Here is a 17,676-nt window from a genome sequence, read left to right as displayed (position 1 = left end):
CTACTACACATGTAGCTACTACACATGTAGTAGCTACACATGTAGTAGCTACACATGTAGTAGCTACGGGGCCCCGCACATTCAAGGGCCCCGCGCTAAATGCTTTCAAGCTATCAATTCAGTGATTCTGTACTTGCTCTATTACTAGAGTACTATACCGCCTTTAACTTTTACGAACGACTGGGTGTTTAAGGTTAGCGATTTGTCGTATATCAAGGGAAAAAAATACCATTACTTTACTATGCAAGTAAAAAATGTGTGTTTTTTTTATTTAGGGCCCCTTTATAGCATATGCTACAGGCCCCGCACGAGCTCAAGGATCGAATGTTAAGAGAAGAGGGGCAGCTTCTGCGAAGCTCTGCCAACGTCGCCAAACAAGGACGGCCGACAGCAAACGAAAAATAACCCGGCAGCAGCGCCACACAGAGGCCTAGCGGGGCCCCTCCGGCCCTCCTTGGCTCCCCCGGGCCTCGTGGGCCCCCGCGGTGCAAGGAACGGAATGAGGGACCCCGTCAAACTTCCCTCTCCTCTCTGTGACCCCACACCCGGGACCCCCGCCCCACCCCCCGGGGCCTCGTGCCCCGGCGCGGGCGCAGGGAGGCCCCGGCGTGGGCGCAGAGAGGCCTCGAGCGGCCGGGCGGCACCCACCTGCCCCGCCGGCTCGCTCCGTGACGGCGCCGGGCGTCGAGGTGCTCCCCGTGGGGTCACTGGCGCTGCTCACCAGGCCTGGCAGTGGGGAGGGGGAGGCAAAGACAAAGGTCCCAGGTATAGCCTTTGACAGACCGTTGGGGCAAGTGCCGTTGGTGAGCGCCGACGGTGGCCAACGAGCCTCTCTCTCCCCAGTGCTGATGTTTACAAGGCCGCAGCAGCTACTCATTTCAAGGCTGAGTCGACCTAGGAGAGCCGCGCCAAGGGCCGCGTGGCCGCTAGGCCACAGCGTCGGCACCCCAACTGCCGTGACTGTCCACCACTGGACGGCCGCGACCCCGCCGTGGGGTCGCGCGAGCGGGACACCGAGGGGTCGTGCGAGCGGGACACCGAGGGGTCGTGCGAGCGGGACACCGCGGGGTCGTGCGAGCGGGGGGGACACCACGACACCACAGGGTCGTGTGAGCAGGACACCACGACACCACAGGGTCGTGTGAGCGGGACACGGAGCCATACCCAGGCGGCAGTCGGGCCCCGTGAAGCCGTGGGGGCATTCGCAGCGGAACCAGTTCTCTCCGTCCACGCAGGAGCCGCCGTTGTAGCTGTGGGCGACAGGCGAGTGGCGAGTCTTCAGTTCATTCGTATTCGTTTGTGCTCGCGGTACAACCCAGAAAAGCCTCACTGAGAGTCGTCAATGCAGTAGGGGACGGCGTTGCTGCGTACAGGATAACAGTCATACTTCACCACACCAGCCAGTGCGGTTCAGTTAAGGGGTGCACCCAATAAATACCCAGCGAAAAGGCTCACTCAGGTGAGCCGCGGCCGGGAATCAAGCGCGAACCGCTCTGCCGCTATCCCCCCCCCCCCACCCGCAACTTCAACAGATGGCAAAATTGTTTCTTCTTAACCGGATCGCGCCGGAGTGAGCCCCAATACTCATCAGATCTATGAAGCTAAGCAGGGCTGGGCCTGGATGACGCCCTGATGGGCGACCGCCACCCCCGCTGCTGCTGCTGCGTTGCGACGTGGCTCTCACGTGGTGAAGCAAAATTAATTTTGACAACTTGACCAGCGTGGTGGTGGTGAGGTATGGTCAAGTATGGGTGTGGGGCTGGGGTGGAGGGGTGGGGGGTAGGGGTGGAGGGGTGCGGGGGTGGGGGTGGGGCTGGAGGGGTGGGGGGGGTCCTCATCCTTTTAGCAACAGCAGCATTTGAAAACCTGCTGCATCTTCATAATCGGTTCTTACGCGTGATCGTGATTGGCTGGGCATGCCCGTTGGGCACCCAAACGAAATGTGATTGGCTGCAGCGCTATTGTTCACGGCGCTATTGTTCACGGCGCTATTGTTCACGGCGCTATTGTTCACGGCGCTATTGTTCACGGCGCTATTGTTCACGGCACTATTGTTCACGGCGCTATTGTTCACGGCGCTATTGTTCACGGCGCTATTGTTCACGGCGCTATTGTTCACGGCGCTATTGTTCACGGCGCTATTGTTCACGGCGCTATTGTTCACGGCGCTATTGTTCACGGCGCTATTGTTCACGGCGCTATTGTTCACGGCGCTATTGTTCACGGCGCTATTGTTCACGGCGCTATTGTTCACGGCAGCGTTGTGCAGCGGTGGGAGCGCAGTGACTCACCACGGGTGGGGGTTGCAGTCGTTGACATCTGCAAACAGACGGAGAATTCACAGAGGTGGAATTCGGTGAAAGTCAACTCGCAACGCCGCGACCACCACCACCGGCGCCACGGCCACCGCCGCGACCACCGCCACGGCCACCGCACAGAGGCGCCCGGAGGAGAAGCCGCAGCAGCAGCAGCAGCCGCCACGCAGCGGTGAAGCGGTGAAGTTGCCAGTGGCAACAATTTCCCAAGCTCTGCGGTCCTCTATACAGGGTGCTTCAAAAAAATGTTTAACGCTCATATGGGACTATCGTTTTTTACGGAAAAAGAACGGCTAATACTCCACTGTAACATGATAGCAAATGTATGTTAATAGCTTCAAAACGTCAAATAGTCTCCACCGTTGTCAACGCTATGCCTGGAATCTTCTCCAGGTGGTCTCCAGAGGCCGGAGGCAACACATCAATTGTGGTGTTGATGCAAATTTTCGGTAGTATTCAAAACAATTTGAAGCACTCTGCATATGAACGATTTATCAGGACATTCATGAGTGTTTACATGTGGGAGGAAGCAGTGCCTTGACTTTTAGATGCAGACAGAACGCGACGGACAGAGGGAGCGAGATGATAAAGTACAAACGGCATCGTGCATGGAGCCTTTAGAAGACTGTTGGGGCAAGTGCTGTTATCGAGGACCTATGAAGGCCGGAATGGTACACGGGAGGGAGGGTGGGTGGCCAGCAATACCCTCGTCCGCCTTTGTCTCCCCAGTGGCGATGTTTACACACCGCACCAGGTATTCATTTGAGGCTGAGTCGACCTAGCGGAGGCCCAGGACCGGTTCAGAAAATAGTCACCGGTGTTGGCCGTAAACGGGAATCGAACTCGGGTAACCGGGTTCATAGCGCAGCGCGCTAACCGCTACACTACCACCCCCCCATTACACACACAAAGACACACAACGACAACGATCCCCTGTATAGCCTTAACAGACTGTAGGGGCAAGTGCTGTTAGCGAGCAGCACCTATGAAGGCTGGTACGGCATACGAGGGGGTGGGTGGCCAACGCCACGCCCGGCCGCCTTTGTCTCCCCAGTGGCGATGTTTACACATCGCACCAGGTACTCATTTGAGGCTGAGTCGACCTAGGGGAGGCCCAGGACCGCTTCAGATAATCGTCACTGGGTGTTGGCCGTGAGCGGGAATCGAACTCGGGTCACCGGGTTCATAGCACAGCGTGCTAACCGCTACACCACCACACACACACACACAGACAGACACACACACAGACAGACACACACACAGACAGACAGACACACAGACAGACAGACACACAGACAGACAGACACACATACAGACAGACACACATACAGACAGACACACACACAGATACACACACAGACAGACACACACACACAGACAGACACACACACAGACAGACACACACAGCGCGTGCCGCGTGCGCCACTGACTCTGTGCGCAGGTCGGTCCGTCCCAGCCGTCGCGGCACACGCAGGTGAAGGCGTCAGGGCCGCCCCCCACACACACGCCGCCGTCGCCACACGGCCGCGCCGCGCATGCCGACGCCTCCGCTGCGAGAGACGGAGACCGGGAGTCACAGTCTCGCACCGGCTGACTGCGGGTAGCAGCCATTAACCAAGCCACTCATTCACTCAGCGAGTCACCCACCCAATTTAGACACTCAATCACTCGCCCACTCGCTCACCCACTCAATCATCCACACTCACGCGCCCGCCCGTCCACCCACTCACCCATCCACCCATCCACTCACTCGCTCACCCACCCACTCAATCATCCACCCACACACTCACGCGCCCGTCAACCACCCACTCACCCACCCACTCACTCACCCACCCACCCACCCACTCACTCACCCACCCACCCACCCACTCACTCACCCACTCAATCATCCACCCACACACTCATGCGCCCGTCCACCACCCACTCACCCACCCACTCACTCGCTCACCCACCCACTCACCCACTCACTCACTCACCCACCCACTCAACCATCCACACACTCACGCGCCCGTCCACCACCCACTCACCCACCCACCCACTCACCCACCCACTCACTCGCTCACCCACTCACCCACTCACTCATACACTCACCCACCCACTCACTCACCCACCCACTCAACCATCCACACACTCACGCGCCCGTCCACCACCCACTCACCCACCCACCCACTCACCCACCCACCCACTCACCCACTCAACCATCCACCCACACACTCACTCACCCACTCAACCATCCACCCACACTCTCGCCTGTCCACTCACCCACCCACTCACTCCCCCATCCACTCGCTCAACCACCCACCCTCCCCTCGAAGGTCGCCACCCCACCTGTCCAGGTTTCAACTTCCAAGGTTGCCACCTGTCCAGGTGGACCCTCTAGGGTTGCCACCTGCCCCGGTTTGACCTCGACATTCCTGGAATTGGCATCTGTGGTTTGGGTGGCAGCAGGACCGAGACCTGGTGCCGGTATTGCCGAGTTGAGCTCCCGTTGCCCCGAATGAAGTGCAGTGTTGAGAATAGACCCAGTGCCGAGTGGGAAGTACGTCCCCGTCTGCACTGTGGGAAAGGTGGCAACCCTAGCCGCTACCCCCCCACCCCCCCCCCCACCACCCCCACCCCCACGACACCGCTCGCACCCAGCGTGCAGCCGTGTCCGGTCCAGCCGGCCGCGCACGAACAGCTGTAGGTGTCGCCCAGGTCGTGACACGTGCCCCCGTTGTGACACGACAGCTCGTCGCACTGACCACCTCCTGCTCCACGCACACACACCGTGGGAGACGGGGGGGGGGCACTCGGTCAGGGTCAAGAGGTCACCCCCCCCCCCCCGCGTTCCAGGTGGGGGCTGCATCTGGAGCGCAGTCGCCTCGTGACGCACGCGGTGTCCCCTTTCAAATGAGTTTTTGAGATTAGATGATGTGACGAGATGGTGGGTGGAGGCGGTGGACGGTGGGTGCAGGGGGGGGCGGTGGGCGAAGATGATGGGTGGAGATGGTGGGTGGAGGCAGTGGGTGATGGTGGGTGGAGGTGGTGGGTGGAGACGGTGGGTAGAGGCGGTGGGTGGAGATGGTGGGTGGAGATGGTGGGTGGAGGTGGTGGGTGGAGATGGTGGGTGGAGATGGTGGGTGGAGGTGGTGGGTGGAGATGGTGGGTGGAGGCGGTGGGTGGAGATGGTGGGTGGAGATGGTGGGTGGAGGCGGTGGGTGGAGATGGTGGGGTGTTTGCGGTGGGTGGAGGTGGTGGGTGGAGACGGTGGGTGGAGATGGTGGGTGGAGATGGTGGGTGGAGATGGTGGGTGGAGATGGTGGGTGGAGGCGGTGGGTGGAGATGGTGGGTGGAGATGGTGGGTGGAGGTGGTGGGTGGAGATGGTGGGTGTTTGCGGTGGGTGGAGATGGTGGTTGGCAGTGGGTGGAGATGGTGGGTGGAGGCGGTGGGTGTAGGTGGTGGGTGGAGGTGGTGGGTGGAGATGGTGGGTGTTTGCGGTGGGTGGAGGTGGTGGGTGGAGATGGTGGGTGGAGGCGGTGGATGGAGGCGGTGGGTGGAGGCAGTGGGTGGAGATGGTGGGTGGAGGCGGTGGGTGGAGATGGTGGGTGTTTGCGGTGGGTGGAGGCGGTGGATGGAGGCGGTGGGTGGAGGCGTGGTACCCACGTGAGTGGCAGGTGCGCCCCTTCCACCCGCCCTGGCACTCGCACGCGAAGTCGTTGGCGAGGTCCCGGCAGCGGCCGCCGTTGAGGCAGGGCCTCGAGCCGCACTCGTCCACGTCTGCGAGAGCGAGCGGGCGAGCGGACGAGGGTAGGGGTTTTTATTTCACGCGCTGTGGAGAAGGGTCACTGCCCTGAAACGTCGCCTTTTTTTTTTTGTTTGAAGGCGGTGCATATTGACGAATGCGTTGAGTTGCTTTTCTATTTGTTGTTCTATCGTTGAGATCGATTAATGTTCGGGCAGTGGAGGTCATCGATTAGCGTCGATCATTGAGCTCGCGATGCGGGCATTGAATCGTGTGGGTGGGGCTACCTGGTCACTGGGCGGAGCTACCCGAGTAACGGGCGGGGTGACCTGGTTAGTGGGCGGGGCTACCTGGTTAGTGGGCGGGGCTACCTGGTTAGTGGGCGGGGTTACTAGTCACTGGGTGGAGCTATCTGAATAGTAGGGGTAGGCGGGGCTATCCGAGTGGTGGGCGGGGCTACCCGAGTGGTGGGCGGGGCTACCCGAGTGGTGGACGGGACTACCCGAGTAGTGGGCGGGGCTAGCGCAGGTAGGTGCGGGGCTACCCGAAGTGGTGGGGCGGGGCTACCCAGTAGGGTGGTGGGGCGGGGGCCTCACGAGTAGTGGGCGGGGCTACCGCGAGTGGTGGGCGAGGGCTAATCCGAGTGGTGGGCGGGGCTACCTGAGTGGTGGGCGGGGCTACCTAAGTGTTGGGCAGGGCTACCTGAGTGGTGGGCGGGGCTACGCGAGTAGTGGGCGGGGCTACCCGAGTAGTGGGCGGGGCTACCTGAGTGGTGGGCGGGGCTACGCGAGTGGTGGGCGGGGCTACGCGAGTGGTGGGCGGGGCTACGCGAGTGGTGGGCGGGGCTACGCAGGTAGTGGGCGGGGCTATATGACTCGTGGGTGGAGCTCAGGTCGGGAGAAGGCTGTGAATGAGGAGGCTGTGTGGGTGGTGGTGGTGGTGATGGTGGTGAGCTGCTGCTGTTGTAGTGAGGACGAGGAGTTGGAGGCGGTGGTGGTGCGCGCACTCACCGTGCTGACAGAGCTCGCCCTCCCAGCCGCTGGGGCAGATGCACTGGAAGGAGGCGACTCCGTCCACGCAAGTGCCTCCGGCCCCGCAGCTCACGCCCGCACACTCATCCATGTCTACGCACAGAGACACAGATCCCCCGTGTAGCCTCAGCGGACCGTCGGGGCAAGAGCTGTGAGCGAACACCGATGAAGGCCGGCACTGTGGCACACGAGGGGGCGGGCGGCCCCGAGCGGCGATGTTTACTACACCGCACCAGCTACTTGTTGAAGGCTGAGTCGACCTAGGGGTGGCCCAGGACCGGTTGATTGCTCGCTGTGAGCGGGAATCGAACTCGGGTTGCCGAGTTTGTGGCGCAGCACGATAACCACTCCTCCCACCCACCACTACCCCCACCGCTCCCCCCCCCACCGCTCCCCCCACCGCTCCCCCCCCACCCACCGCTCCCCCCACCGCTCCCTCCACCCACCGCTCCCCCCACCGCTCCCCCCACCCACCGCTCCCCCCACCGCTCCCCCCACCACCGCTCCCCCCACCACTCCCCCCACCCACCACTCCCCCCACCGCTCCCCCCCACCCACCGCTCCCCCCACCGCTCCCCCCCCACCCACCGCTCCCCCCACCGCTCCCTCCACCCACCGCTCCCCCCACCGCTCCCCCCACCCACCGCTCCCCCCACCGCTCCCCCCCACCCACCGCTCCCCCACCACTCCCCCCACCCACCACTCCCCCCACCGCTCCCCCCCACCCACCGCTCCCCCCACCGCTCCCCCCCACCCACCGCTCCCCCCACCGCTCCCCCCCACCCACCGCTCCCCCCACCGCTCCCCCCACCCACCACTCCCCCCACCGCTCCCCCCACCCACCACTCCCCCCACCGCTCCCCCCCACCCACCGCTCCCCCCCACCGCTCCCCCCCACCCACCGCTCCCCCCACCGCTCCCCCCACCCACCGCTCCCCCCCACCCACCGCTCCCCCCACCGCTCCCCCCACCCACCGCTCCCCCCACCGCTCCCCCCCACCCACCGCTCCCCCCCACCCACCGCTCCCCCCACCGCTCCCCCCCCACCCACCCCCCCCCACCCACCGCTCCACCCACCGCTCCCCCCAACCACTGCGCCCCCCACCGCTCCCCCCACTGCGCCCCCCCCCACCCACCGCTCCCCCCACCCACACACATGCACTGCATCTGGCAATGAGTGGATGATGTAGCCACAAGCAGCTACCAATATAAAACATGATGATGACGATCGTGACGATGATAGAGTTAGTTGATGACGATGATGATAATGATGATGACGACAATTATGAGAATGATGATCTCAGAAGCTAAGCTGGGTTGAGCCTGGACAGCGCTTGGATGGGTGATCACCACGCACACACACAGAGGTTGTCACAGTGCAGACAAATACATTTGTTGTACCGTACATCTACGCTCCCGCTAAGTACGGTGAGATAACCTCCCCGGGCCCACGTGACGTGGATTGACACGGCACGTGTGCGCTTGTACACGATGGCATGGATCACGACGACGATGACGACGACGATGACGATGATGACGACGATGACGACGATGTTACCGATGGGCAATAACGACGGCGATCATCGCCTCAGCGACGCACTCTTCGACAGCGCGCGCGGTCACTCACTGTGCTGGCAGTGCTCGCCCGTGTACCCAGCCTGGCACCGGCAGGTGTAGGCGCCGTCGGGGCCGCCCACGCACGCGCCGTGCTCCCCGCAGACGCGCGCCGCCGCGCGGCCCCCACCGCCGGGGCCCTCGGTGCGTTTCGGCGGAACGACCGTCACCGTCACCACCACCGTCACCGCCACCGTCACCGCCACCGTCGGTGCCGTCACTCCACACACGTCCAGCGCTGGGGACAGCCGCAACAACGGGGGGACACGGGGGGGGGGGACAAAGGGGGGAGAAGGGGGGGGGCAAGGGGGGCAAGGGGGTGACGCGGAGACAATTGGAGTCGGCCAGGGGTGGGGGTGAGAGACGGCCGGAGACGGACGACTCGAGCCCTCGACCAAACACGCTCTCCTCACCAAGTCAGCGGTGACGGCGGTAGCTGCGGTGGTGTTTGCGGGGGACATGGCGGCGGTGGTGGTGGTTGCAGTGTTGGTGGAAGTAGCGGTGATAGGTGGAGGTGACGATGGCAGTGGTGAAGGCAGTGGTTGCGGTGGTGGTGGTGATAGCGGTGATAGCAGTGGTTGCGGTGGTGGTGGTGGTGATAGCGGCGGTGGCGGTGGTGGTGACGGTGCTCACCGGTGTCACAGTGCCGCCCCGTCCACCCCGGCAGGCAGCTGCAGTAGAAGCCGCCGAGGAGGTTGCGGCACCGCTTGGCGTGGACGCAGGGACCCGCGGCACACTCGTCGGCGTCTGTCTCCAACGTCACACCCACGACGTCACAGCAACAACGTCACACTCGTCGGCGTCTGTCTCCAACGTCACACCCACGACGTCACACCCACGACGTCACTGCTCCCCCACAGACACCAACACGGACAGAGCTCCAGCGGTGGCCACGACCGCCGCCTGGGGCGACATTCACAGCCACGGCTGGGCCCTGGCTCGGCCCTGGCTTGGCCTGGCTCAGCCTGGCTGGGCCCTGGCTCGGCCTGGCTCGGCCTGGCTCGGCCTGGCTGGGCCTGGCTCCACCTCCAACGCCGCTGAGGCTCAGCTCAGGCTCGCGCCGCTCGAGTGAGCGAGCCGCTCAGCCGCGGCTCGCCTCAGGCTCAGGTAAAGTGCGGGGATTTGAGCCGGCACGCTTGAGCCAGAGCCGGAGCCGAGCCAGGGAGCCGCAGCTAGAAAAACGGGCTTCGCTCTTTAGCAGAAACTAGCACTGGAATGCACTCGATTCTGTCAGGCGAAGATAGCTCGTGATGATGGCGATGTCGTCGATCATAACAATCATGACGATGATGATTCTGGCGATGATGACAATGACGACAACGACGACGACGCTGGTGTGCGCGTACCGATCATGCAGGTGCTGCCCGTCCACTCGGGGCGGCACACGCACTCGAAGCCCCCGCTGGGCAGCGCGCGGCACTCGCCGCCGTTGCCGCATGGGTTGGGCTGGCAGCGGCCGTCCCCTGCCGACGACAAAAATCAGCGGCGACGAGGACGACGACGACGACGAGGATGGCGGCATCACGAGAGACGAGTCGGTCAGGCATGGCACCGCGAAGACGATGATGACGATGACTGAAGACGATTACGGTGCAGGCGATGACGACGGTGATGACGGTGATGACAGTGATGACGATGACAGTGAAGACGACAACGGATGGTGATGAGGATAGCGATGACGATGATAACGGTGAAGACGATGACGACGGTGATGGCGATGATGATGGTGATGACAGTGATGACGATGACAGTGATAACGGCGATGACGGTGATGACGATGATGACGATGACGACAGTGATGACGATGACAGTGAAGACGATGATGTTGATGACGACAATGATGACGATGACGACAGTGAAAACGGTGATGACGGCGATGACGGTGAAGATGATGATGACGATGACGACAGTGATAACGGTGATGATGGTGAAGACGATGATGACGATGACGATGGTGATGACGATGACAGTGAAGACGATGATGTTGATGACGACAATGATGACGATGACGACAGTGAAAACGGTGATGACGGCGATGACGGTGAAGATGATGATGACGATGACGACAGTGATAACGGTGATGACGGTGATGACGTTGACAGTGATAACGGCGATGACGGTGAAGACGGTGATGACGATGACGACAGTGATGACGATGACAGTGAAGACGATGACGGTGATGAGGATGGCGATGACGACGACGGATGGTGATGACGGCGATGATGAGCAGGCCCGTCCATGGTGCGGGGGGGGGGTGCGCGGGACCCGGGGCAAGTCACGCCGTGCGGGACCCCCCCCCCCTCCTAACGCCTTCAACCTGAACCGGAAGTACGACACCTGACACCACTGTGACGTCAGAACGCGCCCCCACCCCCTTCCCCCCCAGCGGTCTCCGCCGGGTACCCCAGGGGCCAGGCTCCGGCGGTGACGACACCGCCACCGACACTGCGTGGCCGCCACCGCCGCCACGCTCACCGCCACCATTCTCACCGCCACCATTCTCACCGCCACCACGCTCACCGCCACGCTCACCACCACCATGCTCACCGCCACCATTCTCACCGCCACCACGCTCACCGCCACGCTCACCGCCACCACGCTCACCGCCACCACGCTCACCACCACCACGCTCACCGCCACGCTCACTGCCACCACGCTCACCGCCACGCTCACCGCCACGCTCACCGCAGCGCTCACCGCCACGCTCACCGCCACCGCCGCCAAGCTCACCGCCACCATGCTCACCGCCACGTTCACCACCACGCTCACCGACACGCTCACCGCCACGCTCACCGCCACCACGCTCACCGCCCTCACGCTCACCGCCACGCTCACCGCCACCGCCACCACCACCATGCTCACCGCCACCATGCTCACCGCCACGCTCACCGCCACGCTCACCGCCACGCTCACCGCCACGCTCACCGCTCTCGCAGTTGGGCCCGGTGAAGCCAGGTGGGCACGTGCAGCGGTGCTTGTTGGGCTCCGCGTTGAGGCACGAGCCGCCGTTGAGACACGGACGGTTCGCGCACACGTTCAGGTCTGGGGGGGGGGGGGGGGCACGGGCACCACGCGAGATGTTAACTACCTCGCCAAGGAGATTCGATCCCGACCTTGACGCCTGCTGCTGTACATGTGGAGTTTGCGTGTCTCTCTCTCTCCCCGTGGTGGCGTGGATTTTTCTCCGGGTCCTCCGGTTTTTCCCCTCCACCTTTAGAATCGACATCGCCACGCGTTTAAGAGGACTGCGCTACATTTCCGCATGATAAGCCACCACTTCGTAGAGCTATCATTTGTGATGGCCAGTCGCTTCTGAAGAAGAGCTACACGGCTCAATGGGGCCTTACCTGGTCAAATAAAAAGACTCTTTGGTTTTTTTTTTCCGGTAAAGTCACGTAGGTAAAAAATAAAATAAATGAAAACAACTAAATTAATCACGACGTTTCGGAGGCAACACAAGCCTCCGTCTTTGTCGTGATTGAATTTACTTGTTTTCATTTATTTTATTTTTTACCCACGTGACTTTGAATCCTTGCTGTCACGAAAGCTTCAAATCTAAAATAAAAATAGTTGAGTAAAATAGCGCAATGTTGTCAGGGCCGTCCATAGAGGGATGTGCCCCCCCCCCCCCAAACACCTTCAAACCAAACCCGAGGAATGACGTCTGACAGCAGCTGGCGTCGAAGCGTGGGTGCCCTAGGAACGGCCCTGGTGGTGGTGGTGGTTGTTGTTGTTGTTGTTAGCGTGGCTGCAGGGTTTTGGTAGTACATGTTGTTTATGCCATTTATTGTGAAAATTCCGTCACAGTTCCTATGATTGCTTTTTCATTGCTTTCATGGCTTTATTTTGGTGATTTCTAAAAGTGTATTGGTTTAGCCATGTTTGTTGTAGTACAAAGTTAGACTGATGGCCTTAATCTAAGTTGTCTTGTGGTTGTTGTTGTTGTTGTTTGACTTGCATCCCACTGGGATTTTTGCACACAGTGTTGGTGTACGGTGATTTTTTTCTGCGCTATTTTGCTGTCTTTTCTTGGATTTTCTGTTTGCACATAGTCACTTTAAGATGTTTTCTTGTTCATGTTTTAGTTTTTTGTTTGTTGCGGTTGCACCCGATTCCAGAGCCGAATGGCTCACAGGGCTATACCTAATAAATGAACTTGAACTGAGAACACCTGTGTACACTACGTCGAACTCCTGTCCGCACCGTACCTAGCCCCCACCCTCCGCACCCCCCTGCCCCCCACTTGCCCCTCCCCGCCCCCACCTACCCTTGTCACAGAGGAGGCCTCCCCAGTTGGTGTCGCAGTCGCACGTCCAGGGGCGGCCGCGGCACGAGCCGTGGCGGCAGCCTGGGTAGGCGACGCACGAGTCGCACAGCGCGCCCCGCCAGCCGTAGTGGCACCTGCGGAAAACAAAGATAAAGACAAAGGTCCTCCACGAGCGGCCCCGCACTTGCCTCGTGCACGGTGCGACTGCCGTCTCGTTGAGGCTGAGTCGACCTAGGGGCCGTCCATAAATGACGTCACGCGATTTTGGACGATTTTTGACACCCCTCCCCCTCCTCGTCACACGGCGTTACAAAAAGTATGCCCCCCCCCCCAAAACCAAATTTCCATTTTGAAAATAAAACGTGCTTCAAATGGCTTTAAACTATTGTCATTGTAGTGCGTATTTAAGTAGAACGTGTTGTCTGTATTGATTTAAAGTTGCGCATTTTTATGTGACGTCACATTTCTCAAATCCCACCCCCCCTCGTCACACATCGTCACAAATGTCTGACCCCCCCCCCCAGGTGCGTGACGTCATTTATAGACGGCCCCCTAGGGGGAGGCTCGGTACTACACGTGTGTAGTAGTTACACACGTGTGTAGTAGTAGCTACTACACACGTGTAGTAGCTACTACATTACTACATGTGTAGTAGCCAGAGGTGGGACAAAGTCATTGTTATGCAAGTCCAAGTCGAGTCTGAAGTCATCAAATTCATGACTCGAGTCTGACTCGAGTCCAAGTCACATGACTCGAGTCCACACCTCTGGTAGTAGCTACAACACGTGTAGTAGCTACACGTGTTGTAGCTACTACACGTGTAGTAGTCGCTACTATACTACTACACCGCGCTAAATGCTTTCAATCTATCAATTCCGGTTGAGTGATTCTGCACTTGCTCTATTACTATAGTACTATACCGCCTTCGACTTTTATGAACGACTGGGTGTTTAAGGTTAGCGATCAGTCGTATTAACTGGGCTTTATAGCAGATGAAAAATGACAATTACTTTACTATGCGAGTTAAAATTGTGTGTTTTAATATTAGTGTATTGTTTAGGGCCCCTTTATAGCATCTGCTACAGGCCCCGCATTGGTTACCGATTCAGATACTCGTCACTGGTGGTGGTGGTGGCCGTGAGCGGGGATCGAACTCGGTTGGCCGGGTGCGTAGCGCTTCTCATGAATGCAACACTCGACCGCACACACAATTACCCTCAACCACAGAGAACTAAGACACACACACAGACACACTCTAAACCACACGCCCCTTACACACACACTCTCTAAACCACACGCCCCTTACACACACACCTCATACAAAGATCCCCCGTCTAGTATTAACAGACTGTTGGGGCAAGTGCTGTGAACGAGCACCCATCAAGGCTGGCACGGCACACGGGAGTGGGGGGGGCGATGTGGCTAACACCACGCCCGGCCGCGTTTGTCTCCCCAGAGTGCTGATGTTCACGAACTGCGCCAGGTTCCTCGTTTAAGGCCGAATCGACCTAGGGGAGGCACAGGACCGGTTCAGATAAAATACGCAAACGGATGTTGGCCGTGAGCGGGAATCGAACTCGAGTGGCCGGGTGCTTAACAAATAATAGAAATAAATCGTCTCTGTGCCTGAGCCGCACTAATCGGGCACTAGAGGGCAATATCGTCAACCTGGTAAAACTGCGTCTCGCCCTGGTGAGCGGAGCGTTAAGGCTGTGGCCAAGCGCCAGAGGTGTTTCAAAGTCATCCTTATTACCATTATTATATCTGTACGACTACTACTACTAGGCTCAACCCACGAAGAAAAGATAAGAATGGGTTTTACCCTTTCTGGCAATAAAACGGTTGTGTTAAGATGTCCAAACGCCAAACAGGTGATACATTTTTCAAGGCATCAAGACTGCATCTGCCACGCAATCTTGTGGCAGAGCGCGCAGACAAACCTGGCTCTGAGTACAGCCCGACCTGGGGCACTGCCCCTGGCACGGGCTGAGCCCTCTGCGTGGCCTCGTCTCACCAGCGGTGATGGAACAGAGGACAACGCCAAAAGGCGAACAGTCCACAGACAACTCGTGTAGACTCGGAGTGTAGTAGTAGTGGTGTAGTAGTAGTGTAGTAGTTGTGGTGTAGTAGTAGTAGTGTAGTAGTAGTGGTGTAGTAGTAGTGGTGTAGTAGTAGTGGTGTAGTAGTAGTGTAGTAGTAGTGTATTAGTAGTAGTGTAGTAGTGTAGTAATAGTGTAGTGGTGTAGTAGTGTAGTAGTAGTGTAGTAGTAGTGGTGTAGTAGTAGTGTAGTAGTGTTGTAGTGTAGTAGTAGTGTAGTAGTGGTGTAGTGGTGTAGTAGTAGTGTATTAGTAGTGTAGTAGTAGTGTAGTAGTAGTGTAGTAGTGTTGTAGTGTAGTAGTAGTGTAGTAGTGGTGTAGTGTAGTAGTAGTGTAGACTAGGAGTTTAGTAGTAGTGGTGTAGTAGTAGTGTTGTAGTGTAGGGGTGTAGTAGTAGTGTAGGAGTAGTGTAGTAGTGGTGTAGTAGTGGTGTAGTAGTGTAGTAGTGGTGTAGTGGTGTAGTAGTAGTGTATTAGTAGTAGTGTAGTAGTAGTGGTGTAGTAGTAGTGGTGTAGTAGTAGTGTAGTAGTGTTGTAGTGTAGTAGTGGTGTAGTGGTGTAGTAGTGTAGTAGTAGTGTAGTAGTAGTGGTGTAGCAGTAGTGTAGTAGTGTTGTAGTGTAGTAGTGGTGTAGTGGTGTAGTAGTAGTGTATTAGTAGTAGTGTAGTAGTAGTGGTGTAGTAGTAGTGGTGTAGTAGTAGTGTTGTAGTGTAGTAGTAGTGTAGTAGTAGTAGTGTAGTAGTGGTAGTGTAGTAGTAGTGGTGTAGTAGTAGTGTTGTAGTGTAGTAGTAGTGTAGTAGTGGTGTAGTGGTGTAGTAGTAGTGTATTAGTAGTAGTGTAGTAGTAGTGTAGTAGTAGTGTAGTAGTGTAGTCGTGGTGTAGTTGTGGTGTCGTATCAGAGCACTTAGAGCTCTGGTTGAGCAGTTCTATCTCATTATCTTACCTTCTAACCGCTATCCAAGATGATGGAAACCACATTAATAGGTTTTACCTATTAATAGTTGTAACCTGTTATTGTTTAGGTGCTCTGGTTGATGCAGACTTGATGATGCCCTGCAACATCTGCGACTACTTCGTCTTTGAACATCTTAACACAACCTGATGTATTATTGCCTGGCAAGGATAACGCCTACTACTATTGTTGTTGTTTTTCTCATCATTTTAACTCGCTGAATTCGTGCCCCATACTTGGACATCTGCGTACAAAGAGCTTCATAGCTCAACGGATTCCTCCTCCCAGTCTAAATAAAGATTCCGATTCTGAAAGATTCTGATACCGGCACGAACAAATGGTCCCTTCGCACGGCGCGCCAGCTCCGGGAAGCAAGGGGGGGAAACCAAACAACACAGACGGCACCCACGTGCAACGCAGAGACCCACGTGCAACGCAGAGAGACACGTGCAACGCAGAGAGACACGTGCAACGCAGAGAGGCACGTGCAACGCAGAGACCCACGTGCAACGCAGAGAGGCACGTGCAACGCAGAGACCCACGTGCAACGCAGAGACCCACGTGCAACGCAGAGAGGCACGTGCAACGCAGAGACCCACGTGCAACGCAGAGACACGTGCAACGCAGAGAGGCACGTGCAATGCAGAGAGACACGTGCAACGCGGAGACCCACGTGCAACGCAGAGACCCACGTGCAACGCGGAGAGACACGTGCAACGCAGAGACCCACGTGCAACGCAGAGAGACACGTGCAACGCAGAGACACGTGCAACGCAGAGAGACACGTGCAACACAGAGAGACACGTGCAACGCAGAGATCCACGTGCAACGCAGAGACCCACGTGCAACGCAAAGAGACACGTGCAACGCAGAAAGGCACGTACAACACAGAGAGACACGTGCAATGCAGAGAGACACGTGCAACGCAGAGACCCACGTGCAACGCAGAGACCCACGTGCAACGCAGAGAGACACGTGCAACGCAGAGAGACACGTGCAACGCAGAGACACGTGCAACGCAGAGAGACACGTGCAACGCAGAGACCCACGTGCAACGCAGAGAGGCACGTGCAACGCAGAGACTCACGTGCAACGCAGAGACACGTGCAACGCAGAGAGGCACGTGCAATGCAGAGAGACACGTGCAACGCAGAGAGACACGTGCAACGCAGAGAGACACGTGCAACGCGGAGACCCACGTGCAACGCAGAGACCCACGTGCAACGCGGAGAGACACGTGCAACGCAGAGAGACACGTGCAACGCAGAGAGACACGTGCAACGCAGAGAGACACGTGCAACGCGGAGACCCACGTGCAACGCAGAGAGACACGTGCAACGCGGAGACCCACGTGCAACGCAGAGACCCACGTGCAACGCGGAGAGACACGTGCAACGCAGAGACCCACGTGCAACGCAGAGAGACACGTGCAACGCAGAGAGACACGTGTAACGCAGAGAGACACGTGCAACGCGGAGACCCACGTGCAACGCAGAGAGACACGTGCAACGCAGAGAGACACGTGCAACGCAGAGACACGTGCAACGCAGAGAGACACGTGCAACGCAGAGACACGTGCAACGCAGAAAGACACGTGCAACGCAACGACACGTGCAACGCAGAGACCCACGTGCAACGCAGAGACCCACGTGCAACGCAGAGAGACACGTGCAACGC

At 58.6% G+C, this 17,676-nt stretch overlaps 1 protein-coding gene across 1 annotated transcript in view; it reads right to left on the bottom strand.

Annotated features, from left to right (window-relative positions):
- LOC133356206 (protein jagged-1-like) overlaps nt 1–17,676 on the bottom strand; it is a 40,092-nt gene that overhangs the window by 980 nt on the left and 21,436 nt on the right. Inside the window, exons 8-19 of the mRNA XM_061573582.1 lie at nt 12,953–13,086; nt 11,611–11,727; nt 10,032–10,148; nt 9,319–9,432; nt 8,699–8,923; nt 7,051–7,164; nt 5,962–6,075; nt 4,952–5,065; nt 3,746–3,865; nt 2,292–2,319; nt 1,165–1,250; nt 649–726 (exon numbers count right to left, since the gene is read on the bottom strand). Coding sequence (XP_061429566.1) covers nt 649–726; nt 1,165–1,250; nt 2,292–2,319; nt 3,746–3,865; nt 4,952–5,065; nt 5,962–6,075; nt 7,051–7,164; nt 8,699–8,923; nt 9,319–9,432; nt 10,032–10,148; nt 11,611–11,727; nt 12,953–13,086 — 1,361 coding nt within the window. The remainder of the gene's footprint in view (nt 1–648; nt 727–1,164; nt 1,251–2,291; nt 2,320–3,745; nt 3,866–4,951; nt 5,066–5,961; nt 6,076–7,050; nt 7,165–8,698; nt 8,924–9,318; nt 9,433–10,031; nt 10,149–11,610; nt 11,728–12,952; nt 13,087–17,676) is intronic.

The sequence above is a fragment of the Lethenteron reissneri genome, chromosome 53 (genome assembly GCF_015708825.2).
Source record: "Lethenteron reissneri isolate LAM-NWPU_2019-01 chromosome 53, ASM1570882v1, whole genome shotgun sequence".
NCBI classification, from domain to species: domain Eukaryota; kingdom Metazoa; phylum Chordata; class Hyperoartia; order Petromyzontiformes; family Petromyzontidae; genus Lethenteron; species Lethenteron reissneri.
The sequence above is the reverse complement of the archived record's forward strand: the minus strand, read 5'-3'. Positions and strand labels throughout refer to the sequence as shown.